General features: G+C 54.7%; 3 protein-coding genes across 17 annotated transcripts in view; 1 reads left to right on the top strand and 2 right to left on the bottom strand.

Moving 5' to 3' along the window:
• PITPNM2 (phosphatidylinositol transfer protein membrane associated 2) overlaps positions 1–4,222 on the top strand; it is a 122,419-nt gene extending 118,197 nt beyond the window's left edge. For 12 of the 14 annotated variants that reach the window (XM_079322317.1, XM_079322326.1, XM_079322328.1 and 9 more), the window contains one exon: positions 63–1,100. In XM_079322317.1, coding sequence (XP_079178443.1) covers positions 63–401 — 339 coding nt within the window. In that variant the 3' untranslated portion in view covers positions 402–1,100. Of the gene's footprint in view, positions 1–62 lie in introns of all 14 variants that reach the window. The other 2 variants (XM_079322320.1, XM_079322321.1) reach the window with 1 other exon arrangement.
• On the bottom strand, positions 4,032–9,477 carry ARL6IP4 (ARF like GTPase 6 interacting protein 4). 2 transcript variants are annotated; one of them, XR_013776394.1, is made up of 6 exons: positions 7,741–7,954; positions 7,094–7,435; positions 6,558–6,675; positions 5,374–5,443; positions 5,046–5,218; positions 4,032–4,169 (listed from the first exon to the last, which is right to left on the bottom strand). XR_013776394.1 is itself a non-coding variant. In XM_079322333.1 (6 exons), the coding sequence occupies exons 2-6, from the start codon at positions 7,922–7,924 to the stop codon at positions 5,162–5,164; spliced, it is 771 nt and encodes a 256-aa protein (XP_079178459.1). In that variant the 5' UTR covers positions 7,925–7,932; positions 9,428–9,477; the 3' UTR covers positions 4,278–5,161. The 2 variants fall into 2 exon arrangements, 1 of the variants encoding a protein (XP_079178459.1); XM_079322333.1 differs by lacking the exon at positions 4,032–4,169 and adding an exon at positions 9,428–9,477 and having other exon boundaries at positions 4,278–5,218; positions 7,741–7,932.
• A 450-nt stretch (positions 9,478–9,927) lies between these two features.
• Positions 9,928–16,025, bottom strand: OGFOD2 (2-oxoglutarate and iron dependent oxygenase domain containing 2). The gene is made up of 7 exons (XM_079322332.1): positions 15,773–16,025; positions 15,642–15,698; positions 13,659–13,769; positions 13,107–13,206; positions 12,258–12,382; positions 11,601–11,855; positions 9,928–11,073 (listed from the first exon to the last, which is right to left on the bottom strand). Exons 1-7 carry the CDS (start codon positions 15,893–15,895, stop codon positions 10,798–10,800), a joined length of 1,047 nt encoding a protein of 348 aa, XP_079178458.1. The 5' UTR covers positions 15,896–16,025; the 3' UTR covers positions 9,928–10,797.
• Positions 16,026–21,973: the final 5,948 nt, after the last annotated feature.

Here is a 21,973-nt window from a genome sequence, read left to right as displayed (position 1 = left end):
TCTCCCTAAGCCTGTAACAGCCACAAAGGTGTGCCCCCTCTAACGCGTGCCCTCGCCCGCAGTTCATCACGGAGGGCTACGCGGCGCACCTGGCGCAGCTGGAGTACAACCACCGCGCGCGCCCCGCCAAGAACACCACGCGCATGGCGCTGCGCAAGGGCAGCTTCGGGCTGCCCGGCCAGGCCGAGTTCCTGCGCAAGAGGAACCACCTGCTGCGCACCATCTCCTCCCAGCCCGCGGCCAGCGGCGCCGGCCACCGGCCCGAGCGCACCCAGAGCCAGTCGGACGGCGACAAGGACAGGGACAGGGAGCGCGGCCAGAGGAGCATGAGCATCGCCACGGGCTGCTGGGGCCGCAGCGCCGCCTCCCGCCTGGAGTCTGGCCTCCTGGGGCAGAAGTAGCCAGGCCAGAGCAGGATTGTCAGCTGCAGCCACCGGAGGAGAAAACAAAAGGAAGGAGGGACGAGGCCAGTGTTTGGGGCTGGAAGGGTGAATATGGTGCTACTCTAATAACACGGTGTTCGGGGAAGAGACGGGATGGTTCCCGCGCAGAAGGTGCAGGCCTGGCAGCGGGAGCGTCGGGTTTGTGCGGCAGGAGCCCGAGGAACAGCCGGCAATCGGGGGGAGTCTCCAGGTCGGGACGGCGCTCTCTCCTGCCTCCTCCTCTCTCATCCAGGGTCAGACTGTAAATACTGTGCCTCCTCCTCGCCTTGTCAGCCATCGCTCCAACACGCTGACCGAGTGCTGTCCTCAGAGCCACGGGAACAGGAGCTGGGGGAGCTTGTTCAGGAGTCAGACCGGGGCTCTGGGGTTGGGGAACGCGCCGCTCCCCCGGCCCAGAGAGGGATTTGTCGTGGGCTGTGCCAGGCAGAGCCACAGAGAGCTTTTCCTGGACAGAGAGCTCCACGTGCAGCCACTTTCTGGAGGAGCTGGTGCAGTGCAAAGCTGAAGCTGCATCGATGCCCTTGGCAGAGGCAGAATGTCAGATTGGTGCCCAAGACAAGCGGGGTCGTTATTGTTATTACTGTTATTTTTTAAAGAGACCTTTTAGAAGCCGATGGAATTTAATGTGTTGACCTATTAAAAGAGGAACACAAGCTATTTTGTTTGAGCTGTTACAAACCTCAGACACTTAATTTGCTGTTAAAGTCTCCAAATAGTCTCACTATGTATTATTTCCAACAAGTAACCACCATATATTTGGAAGCAGCTGAAGGCACTCAGCAGCTGGATTGCATTGCAGTTCTTCTCATCCAAATGCAGGGTCTGACTCTCTCAACACCCACCTCTGAGACCTTTTTTCTTCCCAGGTTCTCTCCAAGTTCAGTAGCAGCTTTCATGGGAACTAGACTTGCTTCTTTTACCTATAGTTACTGAACTGTAAAACCTCATTGTTTTTTGCACTGATGATTTTTAGAATGGAAACCTGTTACCATCTCATGTAGCTACACCAGTGTTTGTAGTGCATGACAATGAAATATTGCTAAGCCAGGGTGTGTGTGGATATCTATACATACACACACACACACACTTATATATATGTATATATTTAAAAAACCACAAACAATCTGTGCAGAAGTTTTTCCAGCAGTAAGGAGACTGTAAGGAAGTGTGCCAACAATGTCAGGCAACCTTAAGAAAAGGCCATATCTTAATTTTTCTGGTGTGTTTCTCAGTGGATGTGCCTGAGGCGCTGGGTTTGTGCTGCTGGAGCGAGCTGGCGGGCGCGTGGCTGGCGGTGACACCCAACAGGGACAGAGAACAGTGCCTGCAGCCAGGGCTTGCCAAAAAGCCCCTCAGTCCTGTCCCTCCCGGGGCCAGCAAAGGTTCCCTCCTTGCACACACCTCCTGGGGCAGATGGGCATCCACACAGGGGGTTCTGGGGTGCCCAGTCACAGACTCCAGTTGGCCTCTTCACGTGGGGATTTTATAATCCTACCGAGCTCCCCGACTGTGTGTAAAGCTCCCCGCTTTCCCCACCACACTTTTCTGTCTTTATATCACTTTCTACTTACGAGGATCTTATTTATAACAGAGAATTTTTTAGACTGGCTGCTTCATTTTCTTACCAGTTTCAATAAGAACGGTGCAGGACGGCCGCACTGAGATACACAGCACTGTGAAGGCTGCTCTGCTCACTGCTCTGGCCAAGGCAGACAAATCAACTCATCCAGCTCATGTGTTTGTGGTGTGGAGGGTCCAGGCCGAGGCAGAGCAGGGACAGTGCGGAGCTGCCGGCCCCAGGAGCGCTCAGACCCGACTGCAAAATGTGGAACCACTTCTCTTTGGTAATTAGCCAATTACAGAATGTACCTGGTGACTTTTTGGTACTGGAAACTGACTTCCCTTTCTGCTGACTCAGCTTGGCTCTCTCTGAATGTACATCCAGAGCTTTTACTGGGTTTGAAAACAATGTGAATTCGTCCCAGCTTTTTGCTAGCCGAATGTTCTATCAAACAGATGCCATCTGAGTAGGAAGCCAAGCCAAGATCCATCCTGTGAAGTCACCAAACCACATCACTAAATAATTTCTGCAGATTTGGATATGGCCTTTGCAAAATTCACCTTTCCTCCAAGTCCAAAACCGAGGCATGATCTGTACATTTTCCAGTGTTGATGAGATGTTCACATTTTCTTATGTGTAGATAGTGTAAAACAGAGGCGAATGTAAATGTTCAACATAAAAAGTGGATATATAAAATCGAAAGTTATTTATTTATGTAGAGGAAAAAAAAAAATGTCTGGAGGGACTGGAACCTTCAGGGTTTATTAATATTTAAAAAATGTAGCTTTTTGTTTCAGGCATTATGTACAAAGCAATTATTTTATGGACCAAGTTTAATGTAACTGTCAATGAATGCAGAAGTGCAATATGATACTCACCCTCTCCATCACTTCATGTTTCCAACAGCTCCTAACCAGTTAGCCTGACAATCACAGCACCTCTGTCCTCCTCCTCTGTTGAGCTTCTTGAACCTTTCCCTGGCCCCCCATCTGTTGCCATTGTATGGATCCAACATGGAGAAGCAATTGTAGAGCAGGACCTTTATTGCTGCAATAATACCCGGGGAGGTGGGTGCAGGCACCAGGAAATAATGCCAGTAAGTTTTTCTTCACCGACTCAGTCCATCCCCGTCTCCATCACTCAATCCTCAGCCGTCCCCATCTGGCACTCATCCCTCTGAAGCAGAGATCAACTCACAGAACAATAGCAATAGTTTCACTCTGTGTTTATAACCTGTTTGTCCCAAGCTGTTTTGGAGAGCAATGCATGTGACCCGATGCCTTTCCCTGTGTCTGCAAGAGGATCCGTTTGGACGTGGTGAGGGAAAGATGAATGTATATTCCATCCTTACTGAAGGGGCACTGTCAGGGTAAAGACCTGATTTATCCTTGTTATGAGTAACTTGTTTGCTTTGAAAGGAGAGAATGGGAAGTTTCTTGTCCTCCTCCCTCGGCCGTTGTCTGGGCAGCCCTCGGTGACAGCCCACGTCCTGTTCTGCACATCAGCACAACACAGCCTCGGGCTTTGGGGTTGCTTTTCTGTTTCCATGGGAATCAAACTCTGCTGCAGAGCTCAGATTTTTTATGAAAAGCAGCTTTTTATATTACTGCACCCTTAGGCCAGACTTTCTACCTGACGCTGTCCCTTTAAAGTCTTTTAACAAACCGGTGAGAGGAGCCCGTGCATTCCCCCCGAGTCGTTTTCCTGAGTTTGCTCAGATCACTCAGATGAGGCGAAATCCTAATACCAAAAACCGTTTACAGTGTCAGGGGCAGGAGCCCAGAGCAGGAATCAGCCAAAGGGTCACCACCACCCTCCCTCCCTCCCGCCCAGCAGCCGCCGTGCTTGCTGTAGCAGCCCCTTCTTCAGGTATCGCCACTGTTTGCTGCATTTCCTATTAGTTCTAGAAGCCTTACGGTCCCCTCCCTCAGCCTGTTGATACCCTCGACTGTCAATTTTATATTCCAACAATGTTAGTTATATTTTATTTATAAAAAATTGCTCTAGGGGTACCAGCTGTGCGTGGGGAAGCAGCGGGGGGATGCCCGAGGGCGCCGGCTCCGCCCCGCCTGTGCCGTGCCGATGACTCGCTTGTGTGTGGCAAACCTTCTGTACAACTTCCTTCTCCTCCTTGCTGTTAGTGCATCGTTCCAATGCCTGGTGTGCTTTGTGTACAGTATCATTGTGAGTTACACAGATTAAAGAAGTGGGAAGGCTCTTCTCTGTCTGCTTTTTTTTGGGGTGAGGGAATAACTCTAGAAATGGACAAGTCATAAAATGTAAGCAGGTGCCAGTTTAATTGGGTTACAGCCATGAACAGAATGTGGAAACCCTCTGGAGATCAGTCCTGCAGGACCCCTTTGTCCATTAACCCATCTGTCCTTTTCTTTTTTACAGTTTGTAGGTGTTTGCTTCAGAGCAGCCCTGGGCCCTGAGAAGCCCAGAGCCCCAGTGCTGCCCGGGGCTGTGCTGTGGGGAAGGACACGAGTTGCATGCAGGAGCAGAGAGCAAGGCAAAGCCACCCCTGCACAAAGCACACCTGCACAGATGCCACTGCAGTGTGCCAGGTCAGTGCCCCCCTACTCAGGGAGGTGAATCTGCAGGAAGGCTGGGAGAAGCCCTGGGGCACAGTGGAGGGTGGCACTCAGGGGTGCAAAGGAGCTGCAGCCTGAGCAGAGCCACAACCACTCCTCTCTGAGCAGGGTCAGTGAGTGCAAAGGGCCTGTGAGCCAGATCCAGCAAGGAAAGGGCCATGGGCAGCAGTGGCAGCCAGCTGGCTGTGTTTTGTGGCCCTGGTACACACCCTATCTTGGCCACAGCATTGGCTCCTGCCTCCCAAAGCCCAGAGCACCATGAGGTGCTCAGCACCCTCGAGCCCATCCTCTGGGTGCTACTGAGCTCCTCCATCACCCAGAGGAGCCTGGGGGCAAATGGCTCAGATACATTACAGCCACACTGGCCTGAGCTGGGACAGGGAGGGGAGAAGCTGTTTACTGGGAGATGAACACTAAAGTCGCTCTCCTTCCCAGTCAGTAACTTACAGAGCAGCTGGAAAGGGCCCCTGGGGAACATCTTGACACGGTGCTGGTCCAGAGGCAGAGGCTCCCTGGGCTGGCAGGGCAGCAGGAGAAGCTCCTGGGCTGGCTGGTGCCTGCCCTCACTGCAGCATCCCTGTCCTCACCTGGAAGGCCAGCCCATCCCCACGTGTGGCTTGCTGCAAGGGAGACACAACACTCAGAGCACTCCCTGCCCAGGGCTGCAGGACCCCCAGCACCACCCCTCAGCTTGTCCCCAGGCTGGAAACACAACCCCTCCCTGGCTATGCCCAGCCACCCCATGCAGCTCATGCTGGTGGCCAGTTCCCACTACCTTGTTAATCTCCTTGTGTCTCTCCTTGCTGACGATTTCTTCCAGGACTTCCCCGTCCCCTTTAATGAGCCTGCAAGACAAGCACAGGCCCAGGAGCCATGGGGGTACTGGCAAGTTCCTGCAGCTGCAGTGGTGCTGACCCCACCCTGAGGGCACCTGCTGTGCCCCAGCTCTTCCAAACCCAGGAGCAGGTGCTGGGCTGATGCACCTCCAGGCATGGCCAGTGCTGACCCACCCCAACATTGTATTTTGGGATTTTGTTTTTGTTTCAAGCTTAAACAGCACAGCAGGCTTTGCCATTGCTCCCATGGGGACAGGAGTGCACCCCTGAGAACTGAGGGACAGCTGGCCCTGCCCCAGGCTGTGGGCACTGCCTGCTGTGTGTAGTCAGTCACACTGGCACAGGGAAACACTCCTAATAAAAGCATCACCTATCCCCCTACAATCCACAGTGCCCCAACCCATGCAAAACCTCTTTTTTTTTTATAGCATTCAGGTGTGGTCCTGGCTGGCCCAGGAAACTGCAAAGCCATTCAGGAACAAGAGCCAGTTTGGGCCTGAAATGCAGCCAGGCCAGGGAGCATCTTGCTGAGCAAATTCCAAGCAGTGTTGGAGGCGGCTCACACCTCCAAACATGAACAGAAATTTAATTGTCTTCATTACGTGCCTTACAGGGAACCAACCTTTGTTCCACACCTCCCTGAGCCCTGCAGGCTGCCTTCTATTTTAAGACTGGACTTGTCATACTCAATTCTCTCAGCATGACATTTTCTGCTTGCTGAGAAGATGCAGTTTATTAAAAACTGGGTCATTTCTATTTGGCAGCTAAATGAACTTGGGTTTGATTGCTGTCTGTAACCCCACAGGGCACATGCTCCTCATTCCCACCTGGGTGTTAACCAGGGCCCAGGGCTTTGGAGATGAAAGGTATGTGGGATAAGCAATGGGATACTGGGACACAGCCCAGTGTCCCTCGTGTGGAGCCCCAGCACAATTCAATGATTTGGTGTCATTGTGTCACTTTCTGGGTAAGTCACACCAGGCCTGATGAGGGGTTGGTTCAGGCCTTTGCTGCTGAAGGGGGGCTCCAGGGTGGTGCTGCAGTGCCACAGACAGGCATCCTCCAGGCCTCCAGCCCATCAGCACAGATGGGAATGGACAGCCCCTTGTCCCCAGGCTCATACCTGGTTCTCCCCGTTTCGGGATCCACCACTCTCCTGATGACGCTCTGCCTCGCGTCCCACTCCTCCTTGGTCATTGGCTTCATAGCCTGGATCCGGGATTTCTGCTCATCTGTCAGAACTGGAATGCAGTGCTCAGTCACAGCTGTGCTCCAGGACAGGGGCACAGCACCAGGGCTTCACCCATGGACAACATCCCACACCCCATTCCCAGCAGTGCTCGGGGTACGGTGACAAACCACGCAGAGGAAGGGACACTTCACATCCCAAAGGCAGGGCCAGCTTTGCCAGGACGTTACTGCTGACTGTGCCCTTCCATTTGGCATCTTTGTTCCCCACTCACATCTATAAACTAAATATTAACACTTTACAAATCAACCTCTGAGCGTGGCTCAAAGGTGGGCACGGTACATAGGAGGGAGCAGAGCCTGGGGCTCCTCCCTGTGCCCAGCCCTGCTTCCCTCAGACACCTGCATGGACAGGGACCAGCACAGCTCCTGTGTGCACAGGCTCCAGCAGGACAGAAAGAGCATCTTTACCTGGCCCAGGGTCCCCCCCTGATTCCTTCTGCCACTGCTCCAGTGAGGGGCCAGGCACCTCTTCTCCCTTGCCTTTCTCCTCCTTAGCCCTCTCCTTTGCCTTCTTTTTTGATTTCTTCTTTATTTTTTTCTTCTTCTTCTTCCTCTTCTTTTTGTCTTTTTGTTTCACTCGCTTTTTTTTGCTGTCTTGACTCTTCTTCATTTTGGAGTCACTGTCACTGGAGTCATCAGAAGAGGAGCTGGAGGAAGAGGAAGATGACGAAGAGCTGGTGGATGAAGAATTCCCAGAGGAAGAGGTACTGGCCTTCCTCTTCTTTTTGTCCTTTCCTTCCTTCTTCTTTTCTGCAATGCACAAGAACAGGGTGAGGGCAGCAGCCCTGGCCCTGCAGCAGCAGAGATGTTGGTTTATCCCCCTCCCAGCCTGGTTTCCTTCCTGCCTGGATTTCCCTCTGTGTCCAGTTCAACCCAGGATGCTCTGTGGTACCAGGTCAGCTCTGCACTTGTCAGAATGAGACCAAAGGGGGCACAAAGTACAGGACAAGGTGACACCAACTAAAACCAGGGACCCTCTTCTCTCCCCTGGGCCCTGTCTGTGCACCTACCCCAGGGAAATGTGGTGAAAGCACAGGCTCGGGGGCCTCCCCCACCTTCCTTGGCTGCTGCCAAGCTCGACTTGTGTCCATGAGAGCCAGAGATCCTCTTCCTTGATGGAGAGCTGCTGCCCCTCTGTGAGTCCTTGCTGCTCTTCCTCCTTTTCTTCTCCTTCCTCTCCTGCCTGCTCCGGGAATTGCTCCTGCTCCGCGATCGCTTCCGAGAGCGGCCGTGGGCCATGGCAGCTGCTGCAGGGAAGGGTCACATCAGAGCCACCACATCAGGGGCCAACCCTGCCCCAAAATCCTTCCTCCAGTCTGAGCCAGCAGCCCTGGAAAAGCTGCTCCTGTTGAACTCCCTGCTCACACCTGCTCTGCCAATCTCCCATCCCAGTCGTGGCCATGTGGAATTTCACCAATGCCCAGCGTGCAGCCCTGGGCAGGGAGCTGGCACAGGGACAGCACTGCCATCCCCAGGCAGCTTCACCTGCCTCACACAACTGTCCCCAGGCAGCTTTTCCACATGGAAAACCTTCCAGCAGGTTCCCCCTGTGCTTCTGCTTTGTGCCTGGAGAACTGGCTGATCCCCAGATCAGGCACAGAGGGGCCTGGGGCTGTTCCTGCAGCACTGCTGTGCCCATGGTCACTCCAGCAGGAGATGCTGCACCAGATGGACACAGGCACAGGGTGATGGATACTGCAGCCACAGTCAGCAGAACAAAACGTCCTCCCCGAGTCAATCACCCACTTAAAATGCTGGGAGCAGCCACAAGCCAAGGGGAAGAATGAATTTTTAATATTCCAATTTACTCTTAGAAAACAGATGATGCATTGAGCTGGCACCCCTGTCCATCAGCCCCAGGGATGCTGGCAGCCCCAGGCTGGTGTGATCCATGCTCTCATTAATTTAAAAAACTAACTGGCACCGTGGGCAGAGCAGGAGCTGGGAAACGTTTTCTCACAGCCACCTTCCAACTACCACATTAATGAATTGTTTGTTTACCACCTCGACATTCCCAGGCAGCAATCTGGATTTGCTCCCAAGTGATTGATTGCTTCCCATAGGGAAATTTCAATCAGGAAAAAAAACCAGCCAGAACCAATCACGCCCATTATGGGCACGCAGGGAAGTTTCAGAGGATGAGAGTCCTCCCTGCACACACCCCCAGCAGCTGCCCCTCGCACCAGGGCCGTGCTGAGCAGAGAGTTTAGGACTCGGGTCTTTCCATTCTGGCTGTGGCAGCAGGAAAAAACCCACATTTATACATGCACAGCAGCAGGATCAATGGATCTGGAGCTGGGCTCAGCCAGCAGCATGCCAGTGACGAATCCCAAACCCATCCCAGCGGCACCGCAGGCTGGCTGTGCCCCGAGCCGGGCTCTCACCTCCCCCCGCCACAGGCTGGGCCCGCAGCGGCTCCTCCTGCCCACGCAGCTCTGCCAGGCCGGGCCCAGGGCAGCTGCAGCGGCTGTCCCTGCCCTCACCCCAGCACGGGGCCTGCGGCGGGCGGGGTGCGCTGGCCCTTTAAGAACCCGCGCGAGGTGCGCTGGCCCTTTAAGAGCTCCGCGGGGCGCGTTCTGCGCGCGCGGCCCCTTGAAGCGCGCCGCTCGGTCTCAGCCCCCCGGCCCCGGGGCCGCCGCAGCGCTCGCTCCTGTGCCCCGCTGCTCCTCCTCTCTCCGGTGCCCTCAGGCGGCCCGGCCCGGCCCCGCCGCGGGCAGGAGGCGCGGGCAGAGCGGGACTCACCGGGCCTGTTCCGCCGCCCCGAGCGGGGCTCCCGCCGCCGGGGCCGCCTCCCGCCCCTGTCCGCCGCGCGCGGGGCCGGGCGGCAGCCGGGCCGCGCTCTTTGGTTCCGGGGCCGCCCCGCCGCGCTCCGTTCCTGCGGCGAGCTCGGGCAGACCGGGCGCGCTCCCGTCCGCCGGCGAACGAGATAAAAGCCTCGAGAATGCGTTTGTCGGTGGCGGCTCCTCGCTCCGATACAACGCCGGCTTCCTTCCCCCGCTGTAATTTTAATGAGCTTTGCTAATGAGAAGCTCATCAGCCTCCACGCTCGTGGCAGCCCCAGCTGCAATAAACACGTTTAGTGCGAGCTGCACCCGCCTCCAGCCTCTCCCGATTACCCATGTGAGCGCCCGTCTGCTGCTCCTACTGCACTGAACACACACATGCAAAATTTTACTCCTTATCAATTCAGCAGCACCTATCGAACAGATCGAGTTAATTTTCCATTAGGCAAATGCAGACACCAAATCAGAGGATATTTGGCTTCTTTAATTTGTTTAGTAGGTGTAAGAGTCATATGCTTTGAGCCAGCTGGAAGGAAGGAGGGGAAGGCACTCGACCCTTCTAATTCATCAGTTCCTGGGGGATCTTGGTGCCAAACTAAGAAGCCCCAGGCCTTTTCTGCTGTTGCATCCAGGTAGGCAGAGTTATTTTATATTTTTATTTGCTCATGTAACTCAAGCAAAGGGAGTTAAATGTACATCTTGTCCTCCTCTGGGAAGTTTTGCTGTGTGCAGGTGGTTCCCAGAGCTCTGGCTCTGCTTATATAAGGTTCACAAAACCTTTGAAAGGAAAGTTTCTGCTCCCAGGAAGCCTCGGGAGATCTCTCTGCCACCCTGGGGGGATCAGTGCTCCCTGTGTTGCTCCTGGGGGATTTTTCTGAGCCTGGGTTAGTCAAACATCCAGTGATAATTCCCTGCCATTCCCAGCAGCTCACTGTGAATCACCTGGATCTCATTCCTGAGCAGATCCATTCATTAACACAAAGCTCTTCCTCTGTCCCTGTCCCTCTAAGAACAGCAGAGAAATTGTTTCTTGTACCATTCTTCCCCATTTCCAGTGTGACCTGGGGGTTGCAGAGAGGCCAAGGAGCTTTGGGTGTTTTCCTTGTACACTTGGAAATGTTGACAGAGCTCCTGCAGGGAATCACAGCTGGGGTTTCTGTGTCTTACAGAGTCTTCCAGCCCCAGCCTGAGCCCTCAGGAGCCGTGTTCCAGCTCTTCCAGCTGGAATCCTGGCAGGGCAGGCTTTGCATCCCTTCCCAAGGTGAGAGCTGCACCCAGCAAAGCCTGGGAGGGCAGAAAGGAGCTTTGGGGGAGAAATCACCACCGCTGCTAGCCCAAGGCACAGACATCCACGGTCTGGGGCTGCTCCTGCTGCAGGGGCTCTGTGAAGCCATCCCCAAAGCCCTCAGCCTCCACCAGCTGGGGTTTGCAGTGGCACATGGGGCACAGCTGGTTCCGGATGGCCGATGATCTCATCCACACGATGAGGTTCCAGCGCTGCCCCGAGGCGATGGGCAGGGCCCCGTGGATCTGCCCCCCGCGGTGCAGCAGCCCCCGGCCCCCCACGTGCTCCACCTCGATGTACCTGGGCACGGGGCTGGGATCCTGCAGCAACGGGAGGGGACTCTCTGTCACACCAGAGCCTCAAGTGGCTGAAATCTGTCACCTCTTCCCCCACAGCACACAGGGAGGAACAGGGAGAGGCCAAACTGCACCTCATTCCCTGTGCCAGATTCAGAAGGAATTTAGAGAGATTCAATTAAAAAGAAGTTTCGGAAATTTCTACCCATCTCTTGTCCTAAAAACAGGTGTTAGAGATGCAGGTTGAAGTCATATCTGAAATAAATCTCTCCCTCGGCACCTCCCTGCTCACAGTTTCAGATGTGCAAGGAGGGGATGGTTTGTTCCACTCCAGTTTCTACTGAAAGCTGCATCTGTTATTAAAATACTGAATATTGGTATTGGATATTGGAATATTGCAGCAAAAGAGGCTCCTGTATAAGCAAGCCATGCAAAAAATAGGGAAGGGAGCAGGTTTGACTGTCAGAAGTGAAGAGTTGTCTTTTAGAACACCGTGGATGCCTCGAGGCTGAGGGGTGAGGAGGGAGAGGTGAGTGGGATGTGCTCAGTACCTGGTTGAAATCCCCGAAGTACAAGTTTCCTTCTGTGAATTCTTTTCCCAGGGAAACGTTCAAGGTGACTTCAGCGTTGTCATAGTGCGAGCTCAGGTCCAGGTCCTCGTGCAGGGAGTACTTGACCACAAAAGCTTTGTGGCTGTCCAGGCAGGCCCCGCCCAGCTCCGGGTACAGCAGCGCCGTGACCGGCAGGAGCCGCTCCCGCAGCGGCGTCAGGAAAGGCTCGTCCATGCCCAGCTCGTTCAGCAGAACCTGAGCACAGGAGGGGAACAGCTCAGCTGTCCTGCTCCAGCCCTGCTGCTGGCTCAGATCAAGGGCTTTAGAGCAAGGGCTCCAGCTACAGGGAGAATGAAGGAGGATCAAGGTGGAGAGGGATGGGGGAAAACACAGAGTAATACGATCAAAAGGTGAGTGTTCTTTAAAAACTGTCTCATTGATTTAAATTTGTATTGCTTAAGCACAAGGAGCTCTTTGCTCTGAGGTACCAATTCCCACTTTGTTCTGTCCCTGTAACATTCCCTCAACTCTCACTCCAAGGGGCACTGAACTCAAACTGCACCGTGTAAAATGAGAGACGCTGGAACTGGAGGGAGGGAGAAGTGAGGAGAGCACAGTGAACGCTGCCCCTGAGCAAACCCAAGAGATGAGTCCTACCCCGTAGTTGTTCATGGTGTTGGGCCTGCCCTTAGGCATGTCTGACTGCTCAAAGTTCTCCAGCTCATCCACAAAGGCCTGGCAGAACTCCTCTGTGAACACTGGCAGTCGATAGATCCTCTTGTCTGTCAGGAGAGGGGACACAGAGTTTGCTGGGGAAATTCCCAGTTTTCCTGGCTGCCTGTCCAGCTGCACTGTGCTGCTGTCAGTGAGAGCACAGCACCCACAGGCTCCACTTTGAGGTGGAATCATTTCCTGGGGTGGTTTTTTTGTTGTTTTTCACGCTGGTCCCTCATTTCCACAGCAGAAGGCTGGGTCTGGAACTGGTGCCCTGGATAAATCCAGGAGCTCTGCTGCACACAGACACTGGTGTCTTTTGCCTTGAGGAAAGGAGGCAACTCTGCCTCTTCCCCTCTGCATCTTGGCAGTTCCTGGCAGGCAGAGAGCTTTGCAGCTGCCCCCAGGGAAGCTGAAAACCCAGATCTGTTTTTCAAAGACTGAAATTTAGACTGAAGCTGTTTCAGCCCAGACTAACCAACAGGGACTGTCTGCAATGGCAAAGCACTCAGGGAGGGAAAACCAAACTCCCAGTGCTCCTTCAGCAGGCTCCTTGGTGAGCTGTGGTACAACCAAAACCCCAGCCCTGCTGCAGCTGGAGCCTCTGGTGAGACATCAGCAGGCTGGGATGGGAAAGCAGAACACAGCCTCTGATCCAGAGCAGAACTGCTGCCTCTCCAGAGACCCTCCCCAGGCAGGGAATAACATCCTGTGTGCCTCAGCTTGTGTCAAAGCAGAGCTGTTCACACAGGGCTTGGGAGATCTGAGTGACTGAGGTGTTGTTTTCTTTACCTGAGAAGGACTCGAGGTAGCTCAGGAGGCCCTGAAGATCAGCACCTGGAGATGTGCAGAACCTCACAATTTCCAGAAACTCTGGGGCCAGGAAGGAATCCTGGTGTCAAGGGAAGGATAAGAAATACACACAGAAACACAATCAGCCTGCACGGCCTGAGAGGAAAATGGACTTCCAGGGAAATACACAGTCCCTAGGGAGCAAGGCTGAGTCACACTTGGGTTAATTCCACAGCAGGAAATGCAGAATCTCACTGGTGTTTTACCTGGTGGGGCAGGGAAGTTGCTGCTTGCTTTAGTTCATGGTTTTCTAGGAGTAAGATTTGTCACAGACATGATAGGAAAGAGCCTTTCCTGGAATCTCACCTGCAGAACACACTGTGCTGTCGTGTTTTTAAAGTTTTAAATCCAGTTTTCATTGCTACATCTGTGTTTTAATTCAGTGCAGCTTTAGCACTGTGCAGTCCTAAGGAGAGGGGGAAATTAACTGCAAAAATAACTCTCAGGTAATTTTTTTCTGGGTGCAAAAGAGATTCCAAAGCTCCTGTGTACCTGCAGAGTGTACACCTCTGGGTGTTTTGGTTTGTAGCTCTCGGAGATGATGGCTCTGCGTTCCACTGACTGATGGATGAGCTGCTTTCTTCTCTGCACTTCTGCCTCAACCTGCAAGCAAACAACAGAGCACGTGGTCAGAAATCAACAGGGGTGAGTAAAACAGCTCCAGGAATCTGCCCATTGTTCTAAATCAGTTATTTCTGTTCGGGGCCACCTCTGGGAGATAGAGTGCTTGCTTTGTTTTTCTGTGGTCAAGACAAGTCCAGTAAATATCTGGAAAGCCAAATGCCTGAGAAGAGTTGATGTTCTCTTTACAGATGGCTTAAAACTGTGCAAGTGTCAAGTGGAGCTGTGAGCTTTCAGCCTTTTCAGGTATTGACACTTTCTGAATTCAGCTTTTCTTCTGACAGTAGAGGCATTGTCCAAAATAAAGACATTTACCAGGAGCAAGGCAAGTCCTGTCATGAAGGGATTACTGCTAAGTGTGGTGGAGACAGGCTGAGATGCCCTTTCAGAGTAAACTGCTGATCCAGGCAGCTCTTCCCATTTACTTCTCCCTGCTGAGGTTCATTTGTAAGTACTGTCTGAGGAGTGAGCCAGCAGCCATTCCCTGGGACCAGGCAGCTCCTGTGCCCCTTCCCTCTCCCTCCCTACCAGGCCCTGAAGGTCTTGGGAACCAAGCAGACAAATCAAACACATTTCTCAGCTTCCTTCTTCTTCCCCTCCCTCCCAGCCCCAAGATCCCCGGGCACCAGGTCACAGGGCAGGGATTGGTAACCCCCAGCACTGCCTAAAAAATCAGTATCAAGTTCTAAGTGGGAAACTGGGGCTGGAATTGCTGCTGGACAGGGAGAGCTGTGACCTCCCACAGGCAGGGACAGCCACTATCATCTGCTTCCTCCCAGCACTGAGTGACTCCTGTTTGTTTATGTCATTTTTAAGTCTCTTTTATGATGTTTATATCAACCTTGTATGAAGATCTGAGCTGATCTGCAGAGAGCCCAAGTGATCAGAAAGTGGTTAGGACCAAGGTGATTGTAAATTACAACCAAAGTTAGGATCTTGAAGTCCTCAGACTGCTTTTATATATGTTTATAGCTTTTATATATTTATATTTTATATATATTTAATATACACTTTATAGATTTTATATTTTAATATTAATTTCTATTCTGTGTTACGTTGCTTGTTGTGCTCCATTGACTCTTCCTGGAGAAATCCTGTGCTGTCCTATTCATAAATTCTGTGCTGTATGAATCATAATATCCACTTAATAAAGCTTTAATTAACAGGATGATTTACTGCCACCATCATTCTGCCAAGAATTCCTCAAAGAACCTGTCTGTCCCCTTAGTGTCAGGTGACATTGGGGGCGGTGAGTGACTGATCCCTGACCTGGAGAGCAGCAGAGATTCCGTGAAAAATGGTGAATTTCTGTGGGATCCCAGCTCGGGGCTGCCTTTAAAAATGATCGGCACAAGAAGGGACAAGGAAGGAAACCAGGGCAGCGGGAGGCAGCGGAGCAAACCCAGGGCGGGCGCGGCCCAGAGGGCGCCGGGCTGCGCTGAGTGACAGAGTCAATTGCTGAGTGACAGAGTCAATTGCTGAGTGACAGAGTCAATTGCTGAGTGACAGAGTCAATTGCTGAGTGACAGAGTCAATTGCAGGGCGCTGCCCGAATAAACTCCTCGCTGATGGCGCTCGAGGGGAATTCTTCCCGCTGGAGCTGCCGGCACCGGAGCGGATCGGGCCGCGGTGCTGGGGGCTCCAGCAAACCCCAAAACAATTCCTCCGTGTGAGGGAGGGGATGAGCAGCCGTGGCTGCCCCTGCACCCCTGGCAGCGCCCCAGGCCAGGCTGGACAGGGCTTGGAGCAGCTGGGACAGTGCGAGGTGTCCCTGCCATGGCGCTGAGTTTTCCACGGGATGAGTTTGGCAGCCCAGCCCATCCCCGGCGGCCGTGAGGGGCTCCCGCCGCTCACCTCCCTCAGCACCTCCCGGAACTGCTCCTCGCTCCGGCAGCCGCGCTCCCGCAGCGCCTGCAACACACGGGCACGTCACGGCGGGGCCGCCGGTGCTGCCCGCTCTCCCCGGCCCCGCCCGCCCCCGGTACCCGGCCGTAGTCCCGGCGGAGCTGCGGCCCGTCCCGGTACCGCACGTGCAGCCCGAACCGCCCCACGAAGATGTTGTCGGTGAAGAAGCAGGCGCAGCCGCGGAACGGCCGTCCCGCGGACATGTTTCCTGCCGGCGAACGCGGCTCGGTCCTGCCCTCAAAGGGCTCCGCTTCCGTCCGCGGGAGGGCGCGTCGGCAAATTCCCAACCGGGCCAAAAACGGGAAGCGGCGGAACTCGCCCGTTCTGCCCAGTTTGGCGCTTGTTGTTTTTGTCACCTCCGTGACGTGGCCGCCGCCCGGTCCCGCAGCGAAGCCGCTGCCCCGCAGCCCTCACGGCCGGGCCGGCTCTGCTCGGAGCGGCAGCGGCCGCCGCAGGTTATTTGCAGACGGTCCCTGAGCTCCTCCCGCCCCTCGCGGGCGCGCGCGCGGCGGGGGCGCGCGCAGCGGGGTCAGCGCGGCCCCGGCCCGGCCATGGACGCGGCGCTGCCCGAGGCCGAGCGGGAGGTGGTGGTGGCGGCCGAGCCCTGCGGCCACGGCAGCAAATTCGAGGACATCTACCGGCTGCTGGCCGAGGGCTGCTTCCCGCCCAGCTTCTGCTCCATCAAGAGGAAGAACCTCAAGCGCTACGCGCGGAAGTTTGTCGTGGACGGTGGGGAGCCGGGGGGCAGCGCGGCGGTGCGGGGTGCCCTGGGCTGGCGGGGAGGCGGCGGGCGCCGGCCCCACACACACGGGGGATGTGCCGAGCCTCGGCGTGGGGAGGGGATGCGGCTCCTGGGCAGGGGCACACGGAGCGGGGATCGTGGCACCCCGGGCTGGCACCGGCGCTCCGCTGCCCCGTGGGGAGCACGGCGGTTTTGTTGTAGCGGAGGATTTGGCACAGTCCTGGGTGGGTGTGCGTGCGGGTGATTCCAGGTTAGCAGCTTCTCCAGGGGCAGCAGGAGCTCCCGGAGCTGTCTCCCACTGTGGAAAATGACCCTTTTACTGGAGACGAGCAGGGGTGAGAGGGAGTTGTGGGAGATAAACCTGTGGCATCCACAGGCGGCTGCCTCTACTACGTGGGACCCAAGAAGGAGGAGAAGCGCGAGGTGATCGTGGATCCCGAGCGCAGGCGTCAGGTCTTCCTGGAAAGCCATTTCACCGAAATCGGGAACCACCTGGGCCAGAAAAAAACCGTGCACCGCATCCAGAGCCGGTACTACTGGCTGGGCATCGTGAAGGATGTTGTGGACTGGGTAAGTGGAGAGCAGTGACCGTGTCTGTGACACCGGTGCTGGCAGCAGTCCCGAGGCAGCAGCCACAAGAGCCCTGGTGCAGGGATGATGTCATTCCCTGTGCCTGTGCTGGGAAGCCACACGCTGAGTTACTGTGCAGGTGAATCTTGGAACATCCTGGGGCACCTGGATAGGCTGGATGTCTTCCCTGAGTGTCAGGAAGCCTCCTCAGCCTCCTCGTGTGGGGCAGTTTTGGTCATCTTGGCAATGTGGGATTGTTTCAGACAAGTTTCGTCCAGCTTTGGGCAGTCTGGATTCCTTCCAGAGCTGCCCAGTTCCCTAAACTATAGCAAGAGGAGGATCTCGGTGTCTGCTCTGCTGTTTCATTGCTGGTAGCTCCCTGCAGCAGGACTCTGCAGCACTGTGGTTTAAGGAGTGTGCTTGCATTGCATGGTCTGAGCTCCTCCAGCATCCTAGGGCTGAGGATTTCTCTAACCAGCAGTAGGTTAAAATACAATAAAGGTTTGCCTGGGAACAGGGTGAGAAATAGCCTAGCTGTAGGCCACGTTGAGAAATTTGGTTATTGTGTCAGAGTAAGCTGCCATGTGAGCCTTGTGAAAGGTGAGATGCGTCAGCCCGTTTTTTTTTGTCCTCTTTTTTCCCTGCGCCTCCTTATTTTTATTGGGAGAAAGGAAACTGCTCAGCCCTGCTGTGTCTCACCCCTCCACAGTCTGTGCAGTCTGAGTCTGACAGGATCCGTCAGCACATTCCCAAGTCCTTTGATCCCTCTTTTCCCTCTCCAGATCAAAATGTGTGAAACGTGCCAGAACGCGGAGCACAACAAGAACGTGCCGAGGAAAGCCCGGCCCGTCAGGGTGGAATCCCCCTGGGAAGTGCTGGGATTAGACATCCACGGTGAGCTGAGCCAGTGTCTCAAGTGGCTCTCGGGGCTCCTCCCGCCTGCCCGGAGCGTGGCAGACCTGCTGCCGCTGCCTCTGAGCAGCTGCCAAGGAGGCCACAGCAGCGCCCAGGGTGCAACCTGATCCCCGGGCTTGGCTGGGCTCCCTCTGGGCACGCAGGGAGGGCTGTGGGTGTGCCTTCTTGCCCTGAGCCAGAGCTCTGATGGGTGTGCTTTTGCTGACAAAGGTCACCCAAAATGTTCTGGCCGAATGACATTGCAGAGGAGAGGCGTGGTCACTTCTGCAGCGACTGGGTTTTTGACTTTCCCCTTTTGGGGGATATGATGGCATCACATTGATTTTTTTTTGATGGTTGTTTATGCAGGGCCTTTTCCTGAGACGAGCCAGGGCAACACACACGTCCTGCTTGTGACTGACTACTTCACCAAGTGGGTGGAGGCTGCTCCTCTGCAGAAGAAAGATCCCTTCTCTGTAGCTAAAGCCTTGGCTACTCTTTTTTACAGGTGGGCTCCCGTGCTGTTGGTTATTTTCCGCATCTGCAGTGCAATGGGGTGTGTTGCAAAAATACCCCCTGCCCTCAGAATGTTTTGCTGTGAGAGCAGGAACCCTCCCTTCTACAGGAGAGACCATGCAGTGCCTCTCAGTTGCTCTTTTCAAAGTCCTTGGGAAGAGCCTGTTATGGGCAGAGAAGAAGGAGGCAGAAATGTTTCTCTGAGTAGCCCGAGGCCAGGGGAGCTGTGTCCCAGTTCTCTGCAGAAGCTTTAAAGCCATTCCCAGATTTCTCCTAGAAAGTGTTTGTGTCACCATGTGACATTCTCCTTGTGGAAAACACGTGAGGCCAGTGGAGATTTGAATTCAGAGCAAGAAGCTTCTCTCATTTCTCCTGCTGCCTCATCATTCAAAAGCAAACAGACTTGGCTGGTTTGGAACAGAGGGACCAGCAGACCTCTCTGTTTCTTGGGGAGGTCACAGCAGCCTCCTTAGCACCAGCTCCACTGGAGGGTCCTGTCCCCTTCCTATCCCATTTGCACCCATAAAGTTGGAACTCCTTCTGCTCTGCCTCTGCTGATGGAGTAAAACCAGTTGTGTGTCCTCTTCTTGCCCAGGTTTGGTGCCTCCAAGAACATTTACACCAGTCAGAGCTGGGACTTCTGCGAGGAGGTAGGTCTGCTGTGGGGTGGTTCAGGGGGAAGCAGTGTGACCTTCAGCAGGTTTTTTGGGCACTCTGACCTTCAACAGGTTTTTTGGGCAGCAGGTGCTGGAGGCAGAGTAGTGATGTGCCGTGTAGTGGGGGCAAGGAGCTGATGCTGCCTTATCCCTGCCCAGCCCTGTTGGGAGTGGGAGTTGCTTTGCCAATGTTTTCACCTTGGCAGGGATTTAAGGTTGTGGATCAGTGGTGCAAGTCTTCTCTGCTTAGGAAAGAGCGTGTGCCAGCCCTACCCTGGGATTAGCGCAGCTTCAAGCAGGGGAGCAGTCATTACAAAATATCTTCTCAGCCTCTAAACTTTTCTGGGGAGTGTTGTTTTGTGCCTCACAGCCTCTCCTGGCACAGGGGGCACAGTGCCTTGGGGGCTGCTGTGGGGCTGACACGCCGTGGTCTCCGTGTTCTCCAGGTCAGCCGGCACCTGTGCGAGCGCTGGAACATCTCCCAGCTCCTCACAGCTGCAGACCCTGCAGACCCCCCCAGCCCTGGGGACTGCAGTGCTGAGGTGCTCAGGGCCTCCATCTGCAGCGTGGTGAATGAGAAGCCCAGTGAGTGGGATGCACACCTGGACCCCCTGCTCTTCGAGTTCCGCACCTCCGTCAACTCCGCCACCAAGTACAGCCCCTTCTTCCTCATGTTCAACAGATACGTGTGCCTGTCCTCAGAGGTAACTGCCTGTCCCAGGGGAGCCTTGCAGGAGCTTTGTCACTGCCATGGTGGCACAGTAACACCCCAGTCTGTGCCTTGCAGGTGGATTTTGTCAAGGACTCTAAAGAGCAGAGGGCTGGCTCCGGTAAGGCCGACAGCCTCCCGCCGTTCACAGCCATGGTGCAGCAGCAGCAGAACGTGGTCAAGGAGATTGTAAGTCTTGTGGTGCCTTGAAATCATTTTGCAGCTAAGTCCAAGCCTGTCCTGAGAGGAGAGGTGGCACCTCAGTGTGTGCCAAGGGCAGCAGGGGCAGAGCTGGACCCTCTGGGCCAGCACCACAAGGAGCTGCTGGAGGTGCTGCTCAGAGGTGGGTGGTGAAATATGAAGGACTGACTTTCCCCATCAGGCTGAATGAGAGCTGTGTCCCAGCCTGCCCAGCTCCCTGCCTTGTAATCTGCATCCCAAATCAGCCAAGGGAGTTCCTCCTTAGGCAGGGACAAGAAGCCTTCAGGGAGATGCTGTGTAACTCAGAGGTTTAAAGTAACCTTGCCCCAAAATAGGAGGTTGGGGCTGCCATTAGGAGTAGTGGCCCAGTGGGAAGGGAGATGGGCTTGGGGAGCAAAGTCAGCATGCAGCTCCTGACTGTCTCTGACATGCTGGGTGACCTTGGACAGCTCATTTTGTCTCTGTTTCTTTGTTCCCTCACTTGAAAAGTGACCTCTGTGTCCCCTGTGAAGGGCTTGGTGAGCTGTGTGCCAAAAAAACACAGACAAGGCTCAAGTACTTTGTTTGCTCAGTCATTTCTCACACTCAGGGTTGTGTGGTTTTCTCTGATCTCACCTGGACCGTGGTTGTTCCTGCCAGGGAATGACAGGAGGAATGTGGGGCAGGAGGGAGGAGGGCCTGGGAGCTGGATATGTAGGATCTGATCCGTTTGGCAGCTCAGACCTACTCAACTCCCCTTTTGTGAAATGGAGCTGCACTTTGTGGCACAGGGCAGTGACAGCTCTGTCCTGTCCCTAAGAGAATCTCTGCTGTTGGGATCACAGCTCTCTCCTGCATCCAGGCAGGGATTGGGGCTGTAATTAAAAGAGGGTGATAAAGCTTCCCTGGGCTTTTTGGCACTCCAGCCTAGATCCCCTTCTGCCCTCTACTGATGGAGCACTGACAGCTCTGGGTCTGGAATTGCAGTTTCACATTACAAGGTCTCCTGCTGGCTTGGGGTGGTGAGAACAGGGCTGGGAAGCCTCTGCTGAGTCCCTCCCTTGCCCCAGGTGCATCCAGCTGTGACACTGCCAGTTCTCACTCATTCTCAGCCTCTTTTACAAGGAGAGACCCTGGGAATTGGGCCTTCTCAGTCTGGAGAGGACTCAGAGGGGATCTCATCAACCCATAGAAATATCTCTGGGGGGTGTCAGATGATTGTGTCAGGCTCTTCTCAGTGGTGACCAGTGACAGGATGAGGAGGAATGGCCATAAACTAAAGCACAAAAAGTTCCACTTCAACATGAGGAAGAGCTTCTTTCCATTAAGGGTGGCAGAGCACTGGAATTGCCCAGGGAGGTCTTGGATTCTCCCTCTGTGGAGACATTCCAAACCCACCTGCACGTGTTCCTGTGTCACCTGCTCCAGGTGACCCTGCCTGGACTGGGTGATCTCCAGAGGTCCCTTCCAACCCTAAGGATTCTGGGATTCACTGAGCTTGTGTCAGAGCTGAGCTGATTCCTGAGTGCACCTCAAAGCTCAGCCCCTCCATTCTCCTGACAGGTGATCTCCAACATGACCACGGCCTGCAAGCGGGAGCGGAAGGGTGTGAAAAGGAAAACTCGGAGCCTGCCCTCTCTGGCCTTCAAGGTGGAAGAAAATGTGTTTGGGGGCAGCCCTGCCAGCTCCCTGAAGAAGCTGAAGAAGGGCCAGTTTGTGTCATTCCAGATTGAGACAGTGCTGCCCCCTGAGCAGAGCATGTCTGCTGGGAAGAAAACCAGTTAGCCCTGGGGCGTTGTGGGGTCCTGCAGCACTGGGGACAGCAGGGACTGTCCCCAAGGTTTGTGGCCCAGCTGCATGGGAGTGCAGGGTGCAGATGTGCCTGCTCTGTCCTAGGAGAAAGGAAGGGGAAGGTTCACACAGGGGAGTCTGTTCAGTCCCTTCCTGGTCCGGGTTTGCCCTTGGATCAGACTGAGGGAGGTGGCACCATCCTCGTTTAGGTTTGGCAGGGAGA

Source organism: Erithacus rubecula (assembly GCF_903797595.1).
Source record: "Erithacus rubecula genome assembly, chromosome: 19".
NCBI classification, from domain to species: Eukaryota; Metazoa; Chordata; class Aves; order Passeriformes; family Muscicapidae; genus Erithacus; species Erithacus rubecula.
This window is presented reverse-complemented; position numbering and strand designations above follow the sequence as displayed.